General features: G+C 32.9%; 5 protein-coding genes and 1 long non-coding RNA gene across 8 annotated transcripts; 3 read left to right on the top strand and 3 right to left on the bottom strand.

The window, feature by feature from the left end:
- Positions 1–116: 116 nt before the first annotated feature.
- Positions 117–4673, bottom strand: LOC100748894. Its single transcript, XM_033322344.1, is given in 9 exon segments — positions 117–1553; positions 1555–1584; positions 1660–1686; positions 1782–2029; positions 2719–2821; positions 2882–3202; positions 3280–3766; positions 3835–4168; positions 4329–4673. Coding segments are annotated over 9 exon segments (1737 nt in total). The 5' UTR covers positions 4354–4673; the 3' UTR covers positions 117–1391.
- LOC117152029 lies at positions 2061–2754 on the bottom strand. The gene has a single exon (XM_033322343.1). It carries the CDS (start codon positions 2592–2594, stop codon positions 2292–2294), a length of 303 nt encoding a protein of 100 aa, XP_033178234.1. The 5' UTR covers positions 2595–2754; the 3' UTR covers positions 2061–2291.
- A 223-nt stretch (positions 4674–4896) lies between the features above and the next one.
- On the top strand, positions 4897–7444 carry LOC100748657. Of its 2 annotated transcripts, XM_012388933.3 has the most exons (4): positions 4897–5042; positions 5198–6912; positions 7095–7124; positions 7213–7444. In XM_012388933.3, exons 1-4 carry the CDS (start codon positions 4931–4933, stop codon positions 7306–7308), a joined length of 1953 nt encoding a protein of 650 aa, XP_012244356.1. In that variant the 5' UTR covers positions 4897–4930; the 3' UTR covers positions 7309–7444. The 2 variants fall into 2 exon arrangements, with proteins under 2 accessions (XP_012244356.1, XP_012244357.1); XM_012388934.3 differs by lacking the exon at positions 7095–7124.
- Positions 7445–8257: 813 nt separating this feature from the next.
- LOC100748780 (GPI ethanolamine phosphate transferase 3) lies at positions 8258–12185 on the bottom strand. Of its 2 annotated transcripts, XM_033322342.1 has the most exons (5): positions 11985–12185; positions 9299–11909; positions 9047–9217; positions 8763–8983; positions 8258–8619 (listed from the first exon to the last, which is right to left on the bottom strand). In XM_033322342.1, exons 2-5 carry the CDS (start codon positions 11877–11879, stop codon positions 8425–8427), a joined length of 3168 nt encoding a protein of 1055 aa, XP_033178233.1. In that variant the 5' UTR covers positions 11880–11909; positions 11985–12185; the 3' UTR covers positions 8258–8424. The 2 variants fall into 2 exon arrangements, with proteins under 2 accessions (XP_033178233.1, XP_012244354.1); XM_012388931.3 differs by having other exon boundaries at positions 9299–12185.
- Positions 12186–12555: 370 nt separating this feature from the next.
- On the top strand, positions 12556–14260 carry LOC112213299 (thioredoxin domain-containing protein 12-like). Its single transcript, XM_024369507.2, has 3 exons — positions 12556–13076; positions 13609–13959; positions 14096–14260. The coding sequence occupies exons 1-2, from the start codon at positions 12805–12807 to the stop codon at positions 13931–13933; spliced, it is 597 nt and encodes a 198-aa protein (XP_024225275.1). The 5' UTR covers positions 12556–12804; the 3' UTR covers positions 13934–13959; positions 14096–14260.
- Positions 14261–14347: 87 nt separating this feature from the next.
- Positions 14348–15337, top strand: LOC117152022. Its single transcript, XR_004462243.1, has 2 exons — positions 14348–14389; positions 14489–15337. It is a non-coding gene; the product is annotated as an uncharacterized LOC117152022 (long non-coding RNA).
- The last annotated feature ends 5306 nt before the right edge of the window (positions 15338–20643 follow it).

Raw genomic sequence — 20643 nt, 5'->3', positions numbered from 1 at the left:
GATATATCTTATTCGCTTGTAAAATGATACTTTCAATTAAATATTTATAGGATTATAATGTGATGTAGGAAATTAGAATAAATTTATTGAGTTATATTGCATTCAAACAATAATTGGAATGGAACAGTTTAATAAGATTTGCTTATACACATTATTTTGTTTTGAACAACTATAATACTAAATAATGACAATCCAAAAGAGATACATGAACTACATGACACAAGAGATCTTTGGCCTAACTTTGATTCATTGGATATTACCAAAAATAAAATGTAAGGGTCCTTACAACCAAAAAAATCAATTGCTGTAGATCCTTTGGATGTATTTCGATTCATAAATAGATATTAATATTAAGTATTGAAAGCATCATTTGTATGAAAATCCATTTCTATTAGGATGATGCTGTCAATACTGTTAATGATAAATATGGGTATATAATAATGTTTCTATTATAGACTCATTGTGAAGGTAAAATGTTTTCTGAAACAAGAAAATATTATTGTGAGTTGACATATGTGATTGAGTAAATTACCAAGAGTTACATTATATATTGACCTGTTGGTAATTTGTCATACTTCATTGCGATTGTTCTGGACAATAACGATTAATGATCGAATGAACGATATAACACCTAAGTTATTATTACCGTTTATTCTTTTAAAAGTTATTTTGTACATTTAGAAATAATGAAATGAATGACTGTTGTGTAGTATAGAGTCTATACTGTAGACTATACAAAAGTCATAAGTGCGTATATTATATGTTAATTATAAAATATACTACGAAATGTTAGTAATTAGCAGCAATTTTGTTCTATGTTAATACTAAAGAATATGTGTACATTTATTAGTTACTATGTTGTAAGTATTAAGGCTCGATTGACGTCAACATCACAAACATGCAACAATAATTAAACAAAGAAAACTATTACGCAATCGTCCGAAATACAAACGAAATTATTAAAAATATTCGCGATTAATAATCTAATACTCAATTATTATCTTTTGCCAGTGCCAAAAAAATTATAGAATATGTGTATGTATATGCATGTATATATATATACATATATATATATATATATATACGTGTGCACATGTAAACGTATCAATGTTCCATTAATTGTTGAGACTGGTGCGAGATAAATGAAAGAATGAAAAACTTTATTTGATATGTATTCTCTTAAATCAACAGTCTCCATCAATATTTTATTATATTATTTGTATTCTTTAAGGAACTTTCCTTTAGTACATATAACTTTATGGAATATCTGCATATATGCTGCTATGCTCTGACTATTTTCTATAATTATTTGTCTCGATATGTATGCAAAGAGTTTATAGATTAACATATTTTCAAGAACTAAGAACCTTATAGAGGTCAGTAATAATTTTTTAATTATTCATATTGCTGTTTTCTATCTCTTTCAATTTCCCAACTATGTCTTCTAACTTTTTACGTTGTACACTTTGTTTCATTCGTTTACTTTTATCTTGCGCAAAACATTGAATATCCATTGTCTTTACATAATGTAGTACAGAATTCCTTTCCAACACAAGAATGAAAAAATAAGAAAATATAGCATTTAATTCAAAAAAGTATACAAAAAGGAACGGAAAATAAGATTGCAGTAGAAGATATATATGATTAGAAAACTTACTCTTTATTCCTTGAAACTTGAAATGGGAACTAGAAGAAGATAAAATGAATAAAACAATTAAATAAATAATTAGGAATATTTATATATTTGAATATATAGTATTCAATATTTAATTGTATCTTACCTGCTGTGGAAGTCTTAATTGTTTCATGGTTGGATGTTTCCAACTGTTGTATTTCATCCAAGCATATGGAGTGTTATGTATATTTGATAATTTTGATTGTGTCATAGTATGTACTGCAAATTGTGGATTAACACTTAATGGTCCACGTTGTAATAATTGCTGCTCCTGATAGGAATGATTGGAATAATATGGATCATATTTTGTGAAATTTTCTACAGATGATATTCCCAAGGAATTTGCCACTGCCACTAAGAAATAATAAATATATACATACATATAATCTCATATGCTTATAAAAAATGTTAAAAAGATTATAACAATTATAACAAACTCTTGGCTTTCTGAATATTGAGTAAAGTATCATAGTACTGTTTTTTAAATGTAACCAACTCTGTAATAGATGCAGTTTGTTGTAAAGTATTCAAGCTTTTTGATTTTGTTTGCTTCACTGCAGATCTGTATATAAATAATTTTGTTAAATAAGTTTGCTGATCATGAAAGATATTAAATTTACACAACAACTATATGGTACTTGTATAGTAAATTTTCTATGTAGTCCTTTTTCTCACATTCTATTGTTTGTGTTTTACTAACTACAGCATTTAAGCTCTTATGAAGCATTTTTAACTGAGTTGGTTTTGGACAAATATGAAATGTTTCCAAGCATTTTTTTTCAATGAATTTTGTTGTATCCTCTAGTGTATTAATATTTCTAGAATTATTTGTGTTATTACTCGAAATATCTAATTGATTATTCTTTTCCAGGTTTCTTTGATCTACAAACTTGCGATGTTTGGATGTAAGAGGAACCATATACAAAGGTTTGGTCCTAGGCAATGTTGGAAATTCTGCATTATAAAAGAAGAAATGCTTTTAATATTTGTATACATTGAATTGAAATATGTTAATGATTGATGAATATAAAGAGTTTTATTACTGATTAAAGTCTCCTGTTCTACACGTTTTAAAAAGTTCTGCAAGCTTGTTTTAAGTTTCTTATGCACCATTAAATTCTCTTCTTCTAATGTTTGTAGTGTCATCTTTTACAAGAATTGCCATAAATTATTTAAATAATTGCTATGACTAAAAATTTCCTTTACCTGTATGTTTATTATTGTATCTTTTCTTTCTTCTTCACAATATACAACATCCATTTTATATATATCTTGTTGAATTGCTTGTTCATTCTTTAATTCTTGTTTAAAATGTTCTTGAACTTCCATGTCAAAAATTTTATTTTTGTTCAAATTACTATACTTTTTGAAGTTTTTATTTACATCACTATTATGTAAAATCTCACAATTTGTTCCTGATTCTACAAATCTATCATCATATGTTATTTTCAAATTGAAGATCTCATTCTTATTCTGTTTATTTGAAATTATGCCATTTTTATATAATTCTTTTAAACATGTAGTATCCTGTAATATCATTTTTACAATCACTATTCCAGGATAGCTAAATTAACAATATTTTTAACAAATTAATTGTTACAAACCTGATGGAGTGCATAAGGCATGTTAGCTATATTGCACTGATTCCAGTTATTGAATCTATCAATGGACAACTGGAAGTACTTATCATCCATTGATTTAAAAAATCTTTGTTGGTAACCAGATGCAGAATTTCGATAAAGATTAGTTTTATACAAAAGATGAGGAGTATGGAACCATTTCAATGTTGACTGAAGTTTTAATGATTCTTCTTCTTCATTAGTATTTAATGAAAAACTTTGTTTGCTATTAACGTGAGGTTTTATATATGGAATATTGTAGTTCAATGTATCATACATATAATTCACATGATTATGAATTGTTGAAATTTCATTAGGAGGAAAACCTTTGAACACTTCAGGTACTGAAGATGCAAATTTTTCATGCAATTCAAGATTTTGAGATGTGTCAAGTAAAATATTTTGGTTTAGATGAATTTCTGAGTCTTCATTTAATATTTCTGTATTAGATTCTTCAGGTGTCATGGTAATTCTAAAAAATAAACTTGTAATTAAACATTATAAAAAAAATAATAAAAATTAATTTAATAAAAGTCATACTTTTGACACAATGACTTGTTATTGGGTGCTTTAATTAATTCAGTAATTTTAAATATCAGATTTCTTATTTTATCATTTGAGACACCTTTTGGTAACGGTACCATAGAAATTATCTGTTGTTGTAAGTTGCTATCCAAATTTTCAGATAATATAAGTAAAGCTCTTAATACACGTTCATATGCAATTATACCATCATTAGGATGGTACATACTTAGCAATTGATTTATTGCTTTAATAATATTCGTGCCTTTTGAACTTTGCTGTAAAGCAGTCCATGGAAAATTTTCAAATGTGGAAGTAATATTTATCATGGCATTCCTATTTTCCGTAATTGCTAAAACAAAGAATGAACCTTTTTTAGGTAGTTGTTTTACAAATCTCAATGGGTTTTCGGTTTATTTTATGCCATTTTTATTACAGGATTACATATAAAATATATCTATTACTACTATTATAAATACTATTATTATACATCAAATAACGTTGTTACTTACTATTAGAAGAGCTTTTTATCTCCATTTCGACATAAACGTCTTTCTATAAAGTGACAGCTTTCTTCGATATTAATACAATCAATTGGTAATTACCAAATAATGAAAACAGCTGCTTTGATATATTATTGTCGACAAATGAACAACGCGTTTCTCGCAAGTTCGTTTGCAAGTCGATTGAAATCGGATTACAATTCGAAGTGGGAAGGTGTTCTGTTCTTATATTCAGTAAATGAAAAATGATACATGCTGAATTTCTGATTTATAGATAATAAAAATAAAAAGATAAAAAATAGATTATAACAATGAACTAGAACAATGAAATGAATAAATATAAATGTATTTGTTGTAAAAGATAATGTTTAGAGTAATTAAAATATTTACAGAAGCATAATGGCACAAGTATGAAGGAAATTACTTTCCCAAGTAGCATGAAGAAATTGTATTGGTTAATTATAAAACACAAGTGTATCTCCTGTATGCCATGGATTATTTTAATGAGAATATTAGTCCTATGCTAATAAGCTTAAGAGCTTTGCAACTATTATTATTTGACTGCTGCTATAAAAGCAGTAACAACACAGAGTTCAATAAGTTGGTGTAAGATGATTCTCCCAAAAGATCTGGTACTTTTCTCTTATTTGATAGTATTAACTAGAGCATCTTTTAAAGGCCCTTCAGGAGCAGCACCATGGGCAAGCTATGCTTCAAAATCTGGTAATATAAAACACTTAATTTTTGAAAACATAATTTTAATAAAATAATGTTAAAATTAAAATTTTGGGGTAGAGGCTTTAATATTTCACATAAATGTACAAATGTATATGTATATATTTTATATATCCTTCCTTATATGAAAAATGTTCTTCTAGCTTATGCAAGAGCTCTCGGACTACCAGTAACAGAAATGGACACCATAACAGTACCTTATATACCAAAATCTCCCTCCTTCCCAAAATTTGTTGATCCTAAAATGATGATTTCGAAGAAGACAGATATGCTGAGCAACTTGTTTGGTGGCTTGGGACCTGCTTATCCCATGAGCTTCAAACCATTTATGCCATATATAGTAAGTCCATCTTTGTACAATACTGTTGACAAAACACCATTATTAAGTAAAAGTAACGTGGATGATGAAGCTGGCCAGTACAAACGTGGAATTTTCGGACCTTTCGGTTCGAAACCTTTTGGTCCTATGGCTTCTAAGTTTGGGCCTATGCCTCCATTTTCAAGCTTAAATACCATACCTGACTATAGTATGAAGGATGAGATTTCCCGCAGAAAAAGAAGCATAGATGAGTCTACTGTAACAAAACTCCGTTCAATTATGGGCACTGGTAAGCCAGAAACAAAAGATTTGGGACCTTCACCTCCATATCCCACTCTTGCTCCAATTTCTGAAGAACCAGAAGAAGATGTGAATGTACTGCTTAAAAGGATGGGAGGTCCGACAGCACCAAAACAATATTTACCAGGAATGTTTGGACCTTTTGGACCTGTGGTGGATCCATCTATGTTTATAGCAAAGAAAACTACCTTTTTGGATAATTTGTTTAAAAATATTGTCACTTCTACTCCAGCACCAGGTCCGATCGAAGTTCCAACAACAAAAAGTACCATTGTACCACCTGACTTTTGGTTACCATCATCTGTAATCCCTAATCCAACAGAGTACAATGATAAAGTATCAGAGTTCCTGGATAAATTGTTTGACACTTTAAAACTGAATAAAACTGCACTAACTAGCGATGACGATAGTGCAAATTTTAAAAACGATTTGGTGAGATCTATTGTATCTGATGGAAGTCATGCACAAGTAAAAATAGCAAGATCCATTGAAGACATCTCATCGATCAATGCCGCTAAAGATTCAATTGTTAGCAACATATTATCTGAATTGGGTGATTTAAAAAGCAACATGATTACAACAATGAACGATTTGATTTCTTACGAAAAGTCTGCAACATCACTATCATCAAAGAAACCATTTAAACCTTTTAGTCCTGGTCCATGGGCAAAACCAACAATCGATGGAATGTTTTCTTTTCAGCAAAAGATGGGTGTTTTGAGTCAAGTATTTGATATGTTAACTGATTTACAGAAGAATATTACTTTGGCAGTCCAAAATATAACAAAAGCAAGAATGGCATCTACAGCTGCTCCCGGAGGAGCATTTAATGCCAATTATCTAATGACTAATGACATTCTTTCTTCCCCTAGTGGTTTGCCCATTAACATGAGTCTATTAGATGCTATTAAACATAAATTAGATACATTAGATTATGGAGTGCCTCTTGCATACAATCCGAGTTATAGTAAATTCGGGCTACAGATGGCTCGATCACTGCCAAAAGGTCCTGGCTCAGTTTGGGTTTCTTATCCTGAAGATGCAGGAGGTATAAAGCGCGAAATTGTCAATGGTGCTGAATCTTTTCTGAATGATGGAAGCAGTCAAAAACAACAAGCACGTTCAGTTAAGATGCAAATGCATCAGGGATATCAGAGTTTGCCAGCTGGTTCTATAGAGTCTGTACAGGCAGGTGGAGGATCTACACCTGAACACCAAGGTGGAAGAATCAAGTTATATGTAAGCATTTAAATCGAAACAACAGTTTCAGATTAAATATCTTTTTGAATCTATATATTTGTATTTTACATTGTATATAATGAAAGCTAAATATGGTAGTTAACAACAATTTGTATCATTGTAAAACAAATGATGGGTTGACAAGATATCTTATACAACATCGTAACTTCATTTGTTTCCAGATACAAATGCCTGTATTGCCTAATATGCAGGTGCCTGTCTTTCAAAATAATAATTACCAAAACTAGGTATGTGTAATTTGAATACTGTGAATATTGTGAACATGTTCATCTGTCACAGGATCCCAGCGATTACGAGGACTATTATAAGTGGGCCAACTGGATGGAATACCTGAGAAATGACAATAGAGGATACAGACATCACAATCATCATTAGATTACCGACCTAGCAGGAATATTTCTATCACTTGTAATTACAAACTCTCTATCTTTTAACTGATCATTTTTTTCGCATACTATATATAACGTGTACGTTTGATGATACCTTTCAATAAAGTATATTTTGCAAAATACATAGAGAACATAAAACCATGTACTGGGAAAGGCACAAGTTTAAAGAATTTTACTATTTTAAAATATGTAAGAAGAGTTACCTTAAAGATATATAACGTTTTATTAAATTTACTATTATGTTTATAATATACGCTATATATACAATTTCGTATGCGGTAAATGAAATGAAAAATATACGGTTAACAGTGATGAACTTAAAATGGTGAAAAAAATACGTACATTGATCAAGCAATCATCTGCGCACATGGACGCAATCCTGCATCAAGTGCGTTGCTTTGTTTCTCTGTAATCAGCAATGCATTGCACGCAGGGTAGCGTTAGTGTGTTAGGAAGCACCAGAATTAATAACATGCCTTGGTCTTTGGAAAAACAAAAGAAAAGACATATCATTCTCATGTCCTAAATGTTTCAGTTCAATTTTCCTATTTGGACTAATAGTTCATATACAGGGTGGTTGGTAATTGATGGTACAAGCGGAAAGGGGGTGATCCTACGCGAAAAAAGAAGTCGAAAATATAGAATAAAAATTTTTCGTTTGAGGCTTTATTTTCGAGAAAAGTGATTTTGAATTTTCGCTTGCTACGCGTGCACTTTATCACGTCTCGTTATAACGGATCTCACTGTAGATCGTTGTCACGATGGAAAAATTAAAAAAAAAAATTAAAAGAAAAAAATTTTTATTCTATATTTTCTACTTCTTTTTCGCGTAGAATCACCCCCTTTCCGCTTGTACCACCAGTTACCAACCACCTTGTATAACTACGCTTTCGCTATTTCTTATATAAAGTCATATAAAATTATGAAAACGGCAGTACTGGTAAGTGTCGACGTTGGACATCTAATTTACTTCTTTTTGGTAGAAACTTCCAATTTTAATGATAGCAGTAACAAGTCATTGCACGCATTTTTCACTTAATATTACATTTCAAACTTTGATATTTTACTGTGTTGATTACATCTTATATCAAGAAAAATTTTATCATCTGCCTTTTGTCACTCTGGATATAAGATGTTCCATTTGCTGATCGATTCTGAACACCATATAAAAGGACGCCAGTACACTGCTTAATGTTACCAATAATCCCAAGCCTTCGAATATTAACTTCGGCGCGAAGATCTTCCAAACCATTAAATGTCGACAGTGAATCGTCGTAGCAAGCATGCTACCAAATGTCTATATGAAGTTATAAAAACTCATCAATAAAAATAGTTTTTAAACTTCAAATTATTTCTTTAACAGTGATTATTTATTTAGTTTATACTTAGTTTATATTGTTAAAACATTAGCAGATCTAAAATATTAAAAATGTTGCTTACTCTGATTCCATGAAGTAATATATATTTTCCTGCAACTGAGAAAATTGCAGCATGAAACACAGAATCTTGTTCAAACAGATGCAGTTCTCCTCTTTTCATGTTGTCTTCCGAAAATTTTATTTTAGCTAACTTTGGAAATACAAGATAAAAAGTAAATGGTACAATAACTAATAGTGGTAATGTTGCACCTAGTATAATGTGTGATCCGAATGTGTTTATTCCTACAAATTATTACTTGTAGAACGAGATTTAAAGTTAATACAAACAAGATTATATATAGATACCTATTAAGATTGCTGGTAATAAATTTCCATAGAAATGTCCACCTGTTCCTACAAAAGCAGCATCCCAATGAATTGTAGGGAAAGTTGGTTGATGCCCAGTTCCATAAAAGAAATATTCTGCTATTAAGAACCAACACAATAGTATGGGAGTAGGTACTTCTACCAGTTCAGCTGTTTATAAAATTATAACAATAAGAATGCAGTTTTGTAATCTAAATCATTTACATATTATCTATAGGTTAAAGTACTTACATATACTATTAGCATTCTTGTATCTTTCTATCGCTGATAAGCCCAAAACAGAGGTACAACATATAAACATTAAGAAAGTACTAGGTGATAATATATCCCCTAACAATAAAGAATATAACAACATAAGAAATACACTTAATGAGACAAATGTGGCACTATACGCAGTACCCAAGCCATAAACAACTGGTGTTTGATCTACGTCTATATTTTTTCGATAAATTGACTCCTTTATTTTCTCAAATAATCGAGGTACTACATTTTCATCTTGGTATATGTTAATTAATTCCTTTTTCTTTGGTAGTAAAAATATACTGAGCGGACGATAGTATAATATAAAGATTGCAAACAGACTCAATGCATATACTATGTTAGGCAATGTGCTTACTTGCCAAGACAGTGCAAATTTTACTTTTACAAATTTTGGTAACCTTTGAAGGACCCAATAACAACCCATACAAACACCTATCACAACAGGACAGTATTGTCCTACTAAAACACTAGGAGAGAAACCAGAAAGGTTTCCACAATTTTGCAACCATAGTCTTATTATTGTAATGTGTAATGCAAGTATAATTAATGTGATGGCAAGTAAAATACGTTCTAAATTGTCCGATGTTATAGAACTTGTTTTACCAAATATAAACATAGAACATACACTTTGTTGTTGCTCCTCTCTACAACGCCAGAAGTAATAAGATAATCTTATGGAAATACATGCTATTAAGCTACTGGCTATTATAATTATCTTCAAGTTTGATTTTGTTTGTTGTTTTAAAAATGGTTTTGTTTTTCTTTCTGGATTTTCACTAGCATCTTTTTTCGTTAGATTAAACATGATAAGCCAAAGAAGAGTAACAATTAAAAAAGATAATACATTACTTTCTTCAATGATATAGCTGTTAGAAAAGAGACTGCATATTGTTAAAAAAAATACTAATCTTGTAATATAGATCAATTTTTTTATTTTTCTATAATCATACCAATTCAATGAAATAACATCCCAATTCTTAGTAATTAATATTACTAATAATATTATAGATACTGTACCAGTGGCAAACAATGTTGTGTTTTTGAATTCTTCTAAAATATTAAAGAAAAACAAAAGGCATATTATCAATGCAGTAATTAAATTTGCTAAAATAGAACATTGTAGAAATGAAGACTCAAATATCTTATACATACGACCTTCTGGAATGCCTGTGATAAATAGATAAAAGAAAAACAAAGCACAAAACATCAAAAGCAGGCCTTTTGACATTAGACTAGAATCAAATTGAACCCAAACTTCAGAACATGTATCTTTGAGCAATTTAAAGTAGTTTCGACTATTCACAATAAAAGAGTCAAATTCTTCAATAGTATTAATACTCTTAATTTGGTTAAATAGGTAGTTATACATATTTTCCAAATTTTGAAGCTGTTCTTTAGAAAATAAGTAAGTATCTTCAGAATATACACTTATGTATCTTTTTGTCTGTGCAATATTTCTCCACACTGAATGCAACAAATACCATAACTCATCTTTTAATTCCCCATTTCTTGATGAACTTGGAATTGAATCAAGTATGATAGATCCCAAGTTTGAAAATGGTATAGGAGTACCAAGAATAGATGCCAATGTTGGAACAAGATCGATTTGGTTCACAGTATTGTTAGATGAATCATATTTTATCAAAGGAACCATAGAATAAACAAACATGGCAGCTTCAATTTCATTCCTGCTTTCACCACCATGATCACCACTTTCTGTCATTCCATGATCACCAACAACAAAAAGTACTGTATCCTCTTCTAAGGACTCGATGATGTCTCTTATAAGACTATTTGTATCATTTAACTTTCTAGCCATCTCAGGATGATTAGCACCATGCTTATGTCCGCAATGATCAATTCCAAGAACGTGTGCTATCAGGAGAGACCAATCTTTCTTCTTCATCTCGAAAAATATACGGTATCTAACATCTTTATCAACACTGTCCAGATCCCAAACATTAAAAGATGGTGATGGAAATTGACGTTTAAATTTGCCAGGAAATAAATTAGTCCAGGTATCATCACCCATGAAAACTATACCTTCGGCAGTGCTTTGATCTACAATATTATCTTCGTTGATGCTTTCAGAGGCAAAATTAGACCCAATGTCAATGAAGGTTGGCAACGATCCTGTGGTAAGACCTTTTAATCGTTGCATAGTTGTTGTCGGAGGATCTGCTATGAACTTATACAAGCGTGAATTCGTAGGTTGATTTTGCAACAATTCGTGAATTATAGGTAACTTATTGCGATAATAAGATGAGGTAGAATTATTATCATTATACCAATATGCAAAATCATATTTTAAAGCATCTACGATTAATAATACAACACGTGACTTTCTTTTGAGACATATGGTTGCAGCGGCATCGGGATTCTGAAGAAGTTGCTTGACGTTACAATCAGAATCCGTGCAATCTTTACACTCAGCTCGTTCCGGTCTTGCAACGCGATTGAGTAAAAAGCCGCTCGTGAAAACCAACAAACCAGCTGCCATCAAATATGACATCCATCCTTGAAATATCAAATAATTCCATAGCTTGCTCATTTTTCCGTCGATCCGTTATTTGCTTGCGTTCTCCGAGAAAAATTTGATACTAGAGAAATTCCAACATAATCTTAACCTATTTCTCAATGTAAATTTGTTTTTTACCATTGTCACATTGTTGTCACAATAACTAGTGAACATTTGTTTAGAAGAAATGTTGGATAAAGAATATTAAACGCAAGAAACGGTAAGTCGACGAGTCATATTTTTGGAAAAAGTATGTAAACTATAACATATTGATAAAACGAGTTGAAATATGTAACTCTGTGCTTATATGGCGCTAAATTTCAAGTATGCTATTGTGGCGCGACTATAACACGATTTGTAAACACTTTACTTCGAAAATCTGTTTTTATGCAATGCTGATAAAACAGTATTGTATCGTGGTATGATAAAATTATTGTTTCGGTTTTCAACAAATTTCTCAAAGTCAATATTGCATTCAAATTTAATCAGTTGTTATTAGATTTTTATTATTCGCGAATCAAACTTTATTGAATGTGCGATTTCCGTAACAATAAAATACATATGAAGCAAATGAAAACAACAAATTAAATTTTATCATACATATAATTTTGTATTTGTTATTATTAATAATCTGTTAATAATATTATATTACCACTTAAATATACCTTTTATTTACAATAGAAATATTATATTATTTAATAATAGTAATTTCTTACATTTCTCATTATTTTCTACTGTTTTACTAAAATTTGGTATTTATGATTGTAACCGCAACTATCGTAATTTTATTCTATACTAGATTTATAACATTAAATGAGGGTTCTACATATACAGTTAACCAGTCTAAAATAAGTCACACAAGTCATTATATGCATATCGAAACCTTATCATTAAAGATATTCAAACTTGGTTATATTCACATTATTTGACGATATCATGAAAAATTTCAGTTAAAGTTATGAACAAATGGATCAAATTCTTCAGTACTATAAATCTAATCGCTTTGGCAAATCAAATAGTCGGAAATAACCTTCTTAATGTTGGAGATTCGAATTGTGACAAGAGTTTCGAACGATTATTTAAATGGAGGTCTGTTACGTACGGCTTTCAAGAGGCTAAAGTCGTGAACAAACCGATTTTTCTACTCATCCATAAAATGCAATGCCCCTCTTGTCAAAAATTAAAACAGAAATTTTCTAACTCCGTACGATTGATGGATCTTAGCGATCGGTATGTATCGAAATATGTACATACGTGTATGAACATAAATATACATCATTACTGAAGCCTGTGCTACAACCATGTCTGGAACTGGTTAATATTAGTTTTACTACCATTAGATGACGCTACAGTGGCGTCAAATATTTTTTACACAACTAATCACAATCTTTCGTCGACCATTAATTAATATGAATTTTACACATCCCGTAAGCAATGCGACATTTTTAGTTAAGTTTGGAACAATGAAAGTTATCATTATCGAAGTTTTATAAAAAAAATTAAAATAGAAAACTTAATAGGGAAAAATGAACAATTGTAAAAAATTATAAATAGGAAAATTTATCATTGGCCAGTTAACACAGCTAATTTTTTATTTTTATCTAGCATATGAAAACTAACAACAATACTTATTACACAATATTTATTATATATTATTATATATTAGTATCGTATAGTATAAGTGTTTATAATACTTTGGCAAACATATTCTTAAAATAATCAGCCCTGTAGTTGATTTAATTATATTTTTAACGAATTACAGATTTGTGATGATAAAAGCGGAAATGGGATATGATGCAGCTTTAGATGATGAAAAATTTCAACCAGATGGGAAGTATGTGCCTAGAATATTATTCTTCACATCTAACGGTGACTTTATCGAGGAGGCATATAACAATCATGCAAATGCGGATAAGGAATATAGATTTTTTTACAAGAATCCCTCGGAAATTATAAACACCATGCTGTTGGTTTTGAAAAATCATTCTAAAGAGCCATTGCGAGTAATATTTCAATATGAGGAATTGTCGCATCTAGAAACTTGCGATATGGAAGATGATATTATTGTTCCGACTCTCTTACATTAATAATGTAACATTAACCTTTGAAACATGTATGATATGGAGCTATATATGTAATCTATTAGGTTTATAACAATCTTAACTTATAATAGAAAACATTAGATGATTTTTTTCTCACTAAAAATACTAAAAAAATTAATATGACTTAATTTAATTTTGTACTTGTAGATAATATTGGAACTGGGAAGAAAGAAAGAAAAATGAAATTTTTCTTTCCCATTCACGTTTCCCACTGTTCCTTTTTATTACTTAAAAAGACGAATTAAATAGTAAGGAAAGGTATAATTAAACTAACGAGAGGAATGTTCTTTAAAGAACGCAAGTAGATAATAAATACGATACATGTACTACTACATATATATTACACTACTACATATATTATACGACTATTACTACTACATATATTTATATACTACATTTATTTCTCCAACTACAGAAATTTTCTTTTAGAGAACATTACAAGTGAGTCGAATTAATTTAACTTGACTAAATGAAATTAAAAATCATTATTCTAATTCAATTTTTTATAAATATACAAAATAAATAAATGAATTTATACAGATTCTCAAAATAAGGAAACAATGAAAAGAAAGAAGACAAACAACCAAAATAGATATCGTGAAACTTTTCTCTGAATGGATTTAATATGTAACCAATCTGAATGCGAGCCTGCAGCAGGCGTAACCTTTTCAACACTGTTCCCAATGTTCGAGTCTGCGCCCATACATTAAACACCCATGCACATCAACCTATCACCAGCTCGTACCAGCAACCCTAACGGCGCTTGCGTTTGCAACTGTTTCCATATCGTGTAATGCTGCCGTATTGGTCGACACTGTCTCACTAAGGGTTGCTAACCACGCCCATTTTACCCTCTAGAAACATAGCGCGTTGATACATGCGTTTATCGTACACGTGACTTTCTTAAAAACAACTGGTTTTCATTTCAATTACATTAGGTATAAACGATGTATTATTATCGGTGATTAACTGAAAAATGTTTGAGTCGATAACAAGTGTGAAAAATAACTTCAAGCATATAACTTATACATTATATAATTTTTGTTTGCAATAGATCGATCGACAGGAGATTTCCGGAGAAATTGCGTACTACGTAGATATGTATATCTTGGAAACTATAACAAGTTGGAGCAATATTTCAGTTTGCAAAGATCTGACACAATTTTTTGGAGCGCCTGCGCTAATATTATAATACGGTTTGCATAAAGTTTGGTAACTTCATTAGTTAGACATTTTATTACCGAGAAATGCAAGAAAGTTGAAAGTAAAACAATCTTGTCTTTCTGTTTGAATCAAAATTACCGAAGGATATCTGGCTTATAAATGACCACAATAATGTACATTAAAATATCTAATATTAAAATGTACATATATTTTACTTTTATTCAATATTGCATATTTCATGATTAATCATTTTCATTGTACTAAATATAACATGCTAAACAAGATAAAATACCTAGAATGTAAGTTTCTACTTTACTGCAACGATACCAGTTGAGGAATAAAATCAAAGACCCAATATTAAGTTCAAGTCGAGGATCGTAAAGGGTGTAAAGTATCCACATTACCATTATTCCCATGACCAACGTCTATTGGAAACAGACGTTAGATGTACTCGCGGTTGCACGAGCGCGATTCCTGGGGCAGAGAAACGGCACGTAGAGAAACGTGCACGCATATGGGTTATGTATGGATCTCGGTGTGTTCTGTGTTTGAAGGGTTGCAGATAATATATAGCCCGTTTCGGCGGAGAGAGCTTTTTAGCTTTGACCGTTTCATCCGGCGTCGGTCGGCCCCGTGTGCTATTGCGCCCCGTAATATCGACGATGCCTATATCCACGGTCCGTCACGTTTATTTTTTTTCCTCTCTTTCCCTTTCACCATCCTCTTCCTTCCTTTGGCACGGGCGACAGACCTCGGATTCGTTTGCAGTCCTGTGGCCCCATGTTTCTCGCTCTCTCTGCGGTCGGGGTTTTAAAAAATGAGCCAGGACATTATTTTTACGCGACCCTCCGCCTCCGCCTCCTCCTCCTCCCTTCCGGTTCAGCCGTGATTCGAGTGACCGGGGTCCAGTCCTCGTCGTCGTCGTTTCCGCCGGCGCAGCTTGCAATGTGCCGCATCAGCGAATGTGCAAAAATTCAAGGGAGAGAAATAGAGGTGGCGTTAGGGGAGGATTCGAGGCTGGCGAAGGGTGGGGAAACGAGGAAAACCGTTTCCGCGAAAGATGAAAATGGGAGAAAGTGAGAGAGATAGAAGAGGGGGAGGAGAAAAAGTTGCGGCGAGGTGTGAAAGTGAGAGAAAAAGGGGAAGAGTGGTGGAGGAAGCGAGAGAGGGAAGGAAAAAGATTATATATCTCTCGTCTCTCACGTCCGTCCGTTCGTACAGTCGTTTTCAGGGTATGGATGTGGCCTCGCGGATATATCGGCACCGTGGAAGCCATTTTCAATTCAATCTGTTAAAAGCACGTCAAAAAGTCATACGGTATTTCACCGGCGCGGTAGATCGCGGCGAGACCGCAGGCTTCATCCGGCGACGGTGCCGCGGTGAATGCCACCCGTGCCCTATGGATCTGTCGAAATATATGCCTCTGCATACGCCGCTCTCCATCTGACACCGTTCTCTTTATATGTATATACTATTTTCCTATCTTTAATACAAACACCAGCCATGGTTCTATGAATGCTGAGGGTATAAGTTCTTATTGATCCTTCGTCTCTCTAGATATTCTCTTGCCTTTGTCTTTAACGTTAAGCTTTTGTCGTTTAAACGTGGCTACTTTCTATCGTATCGGTCATTAATGTATTTCTCGTGTCACGAGGGCTACGTTTTTTTTTTTTTTTTAGTAGGAATTCAGAATTTTAGATTCTTTCGTTATTACAATTTAAGACTTCCTGGTGTAAGGTTTAAATCGAAATTGTGTCCTCACATCTCACCAGCAAAATGATGCAGGTCTAATGTCTACTAACGCGTGTTTGTTAACTCTTCAGTAGGTAGGATTTCATTTAGATGTTCAAACCTTGTCTTCCTCGTATTTTTAAATCCTCCTGTGTGTGTTCATCCTATGTGTTCACATATGTGAAAAGTTGTATCCGAGGTATCGCAAGGTAGATTGTGACTCTAAAAACCATATATCGGTAATTATTTGAGCTATTTAAATTGCTTGAAATTTGTAAAAGTGAAAAAATGTTGATAAAAACATAGAATCCTTTCTTTTATCTAACGCAGATATAGTGCTGCAATTGAAATAATACGATTTGTTTGTTTGTTGATGGCTTCCTCGTCGACAGATCGCAGAGAATTCACCCACGCAAGTATCGGAGATTAAGATCAACCTGGTTTTGTACCTGTTCTTTTTTACTCGTTTGACATAGCGACCTATGGTCTAATCTCTCTTATCCGATCAGAAACGATTTGATCAGCTGTTTCTTTCGTCTTGTTGATCTGTGTGATGTTGGCAAACACTGTAATTCGATACAGACGCGATTTTGATCTTAATCTGCTGTTTTCCCCAGTGTAAACAGCCGGAGGGAGCAGTGGGTAGTGTACAAAATACGTTCTTACTCGTGATACCTGCTACCATCGATAAATCAGTTACATCTGGAAACATTCTAAGATCCTAGGGTAAGAATCGTGGGAGAATCCTTAGAGGAGCTGTTATTCTTGGTCTGGATGCCTGAGGGTATACTTTATATACTGTATCTTTTGATATTTTTTTCATTTTTTGTTGCCATAATTTTAGATATGTTTCAATCTATATTTGTTCATACGGGGAATAAGGGGAGAAAGTTGGCGATTTTAACATTAAAATATAAAGAGAATTTAAAAGCTTTTGCGAGATTCCGTGTTTTCTTCCCTCATACTTCGTACAGGAAGCAATCTTAGATTTAAAAAATATGTATATCCGAGATAAATAGTAAATCACAATGAAATGATATAAAACACTTAGAATATTAGGTTCTTCCTATTATCGAAAGATTCAAGGTACCAATAAAGTTTGTTAAAATGTTTAAATAACAAATTTCGATTGAACAAATAAAATTCTTGAAACTCGATAAATATACTTTCAGAGTTACTTAATCTCTATGCATTATTAAATATTTGTTAATTATCTACATTTAAATATGGTTGAATATTGAGTACCTGCATTTAATATTCGCGAGGGAAATTAATCAATACTTAGGATGTTTTTATTAGACTGCAATTTGTAATAATTCGGGGATGCAGAAAATCGTGTACTCGGCTTATAATTGCATGGATCGCGTAAACGGGAGTGCACGAGGAGGGGTTGGCTGATACTTTAAAAGCAGGTGTGCATTACCATAGCTATTGGTTTATTGATTTATCCATCGGCGCGTACGTACGCTTTGAGTGGCTGATATGCCAGAGTAAAAAATGGTCCGTGTTGGTGTAGATCGACGGCATCGACGAATACCGTTTCGCGTTGCGGGCTTTTAATGTTGCTCAAACCATCATTGCGTTCTCACTAATGATGCACGAGCATGGATTAATCGGTTCGTAACCGCGCTGAAACGTGCCATTCACTGGAGAGCGCACGGTCAAACGCATTACTTTCGTTTTATCAATTTTCTATTCTGCCAACAATCCAACGATGACGTATACTTGAAAATAAACGTATGTTTATGTCTTTACGCTATTTATCATTATGTCACTGTTTTACATGCAACACATTGTACTACCCGTTGATATAATTATTGAAAAAAGAAAAAAATACATCAAATAGATCTTAAATATAGATATTAAATATTAATTTATAAAATAACTAGATATGCATATCTATCGCGCTTACTAGTTTATAGGTACGTATCGTAAACTACTTCTTCTAAATAATTTATAATTATCATAACACAATATCTTTGTAACGAGCTGCCACAAATAAGTAAAATTTTAGGTTGCATTGCATCTCTTTTTCTTGCTATGTATTTCTGGACCGTATGCGTATAAAGGCGCTACGATGAAAGTTACATTGTTTACTTTTAGGTTAGGTTAGAATATATTATAAAAACTTACCTTATGAGAACAGTATACTTACTTACAATTGGTATAGTTAGAATATAAAGAATGTGTTTATGGTGTTTATCTATGTTTCGCGGTTTTCGTGCAACACGTAGTGCTATTTGCATACTTTTAAAAGAACTAGAAGAAAATGATACGAAAAAGAAAATATCAGAAAAATTCTAAATAGCTTCTAATGATATGTAATGTGAATTTGAATATTGTATGTGCCTATTACGTGTAATGTGACACAAGCAGCCATAAGTACGAATAATCATTATTGAAATGCAAATACCGGTTTCTTCGAAACTACACCGATATAGTTACTTTCGTTCGCATGACTAAGTCAAAAGAGTAATAGTGCCATTGTGAGCGTTACGCGAGCCGAACGTGCATTGTTGTACGCAACGCCTGTAGACAGGCAGGAGTAGAGGTTAGGTAAGCAGAGAGATATACAGGATCTAAATCGCAGAATGCTTAATACATAGAATGCTTTTATTCGGTTCTCATTGCGAGGTAAATAACATCTGTACATTAGATCACTATAAAATCGGTCGCCATTCGTGAACGACAATAGGGCTTCCCCCCATTGAAACCTCATTGTAGAATATGATTCAAGAAAGGCTCGTCGCTATGACGTTGTGTGCCCGTGTGGTTTACAGAGAGTGGAACTCGATGGATCTGAAAAAGAAAGAAACGGAGAAGAAAAGCAAAAAAGGAAAGAGAAACAGGCGAAAAGAGATGGACTAACCGCGAGCAATCGTGACCGAGCGAATCGAGGTAAAAAAGAAAAAAGAGAAAGATAAAGATTTAAAAAAAGAAAGAAGTGGAGGAATAAGGAAAAAAAGAAGAAAAATAAAAAAAAAGAAAGAGAAAGGATATATTCCTTCCACGAAAGGGACGAAGAAGGCGCGCACGGTTAAAAACAGTCCCGACGAAACAAAAGGCGGAGCATAGAGAGAAACGTCTGAGCATCGCTCGCATTGTATTTTACGTTGGAACGGGTTTTAAATAAAAGAGTAATGTGTTTGTCCGTTTTGCCTCCACCAGCACGATAGAAAATACACACGTCTGATACGCGCTTCTGTACGCATAGTTTATCGAGGGTGAGTAGGTAGGTGGGTACGTGGTTAGGTATGTCCCCCTTTCACCCCGAGCCAGATATAAACTCTTAACATCTTGGTGGAACAGCATGTTCGGCCAATCGGGTAGATGCGCGGGCGTGGCCGTGCCTAAGCGCGGCTTTGCGTTTGGCCGAAGCCCCGGGGTGGAACACTGTGGCACAGTGTTTTATTTCGCGCAACTGTGGAGGGGCTGTTAGTTTCTGCCCTATCCCTCCCTGGTAAATTCCTTCTCTCTTTCCCCTCTCGCTCTTTCTTTCTTCTTTTGCCTATTCATCTCTCTCCTAAACGTTCCACTTCGCTTTAACGTCGGTCTCTTTCGTGCTCATTCGTTTCTTTTCGTATTACTGTATTCCCACCCGGACGGTACCCCTCTCCTCTTCACTTTTCCACCTTCTTCCACGTTTTTCCTCTACACTTTCCGTTTCTATCTCTATCCATCTTTTCTCTCTTTCCCTCGTTTCGTTCTTCTCTGCCCTCTTGACTGCTTCCTGGTCCCCTCGCGACATTCTTCCAAGTCCCCTCCCACCCCTCGATATTCCCTACTCCCCTCCTCCGCGC

Source organism: Bombus impatiens, unplaced genomic scaffold (assembly GCF_000188095.3).
Source record: "Bombus impatiens unplaced genomic scaffold, BIMP_2.2 scf_0582, whole genome shotgun sequence".
NCBI classification, from domain to species: Eukaryota; Metazoa; Arthropoda; class Insecta; order Hymenoptera; family Apidae; genus Bombus; species Bombus impatiens.
The sequence above is the reverse complement of the archived record's forward strand: the minus strand, read 5'-3'. Positions and strand labels throughout refer to the sequence as shown.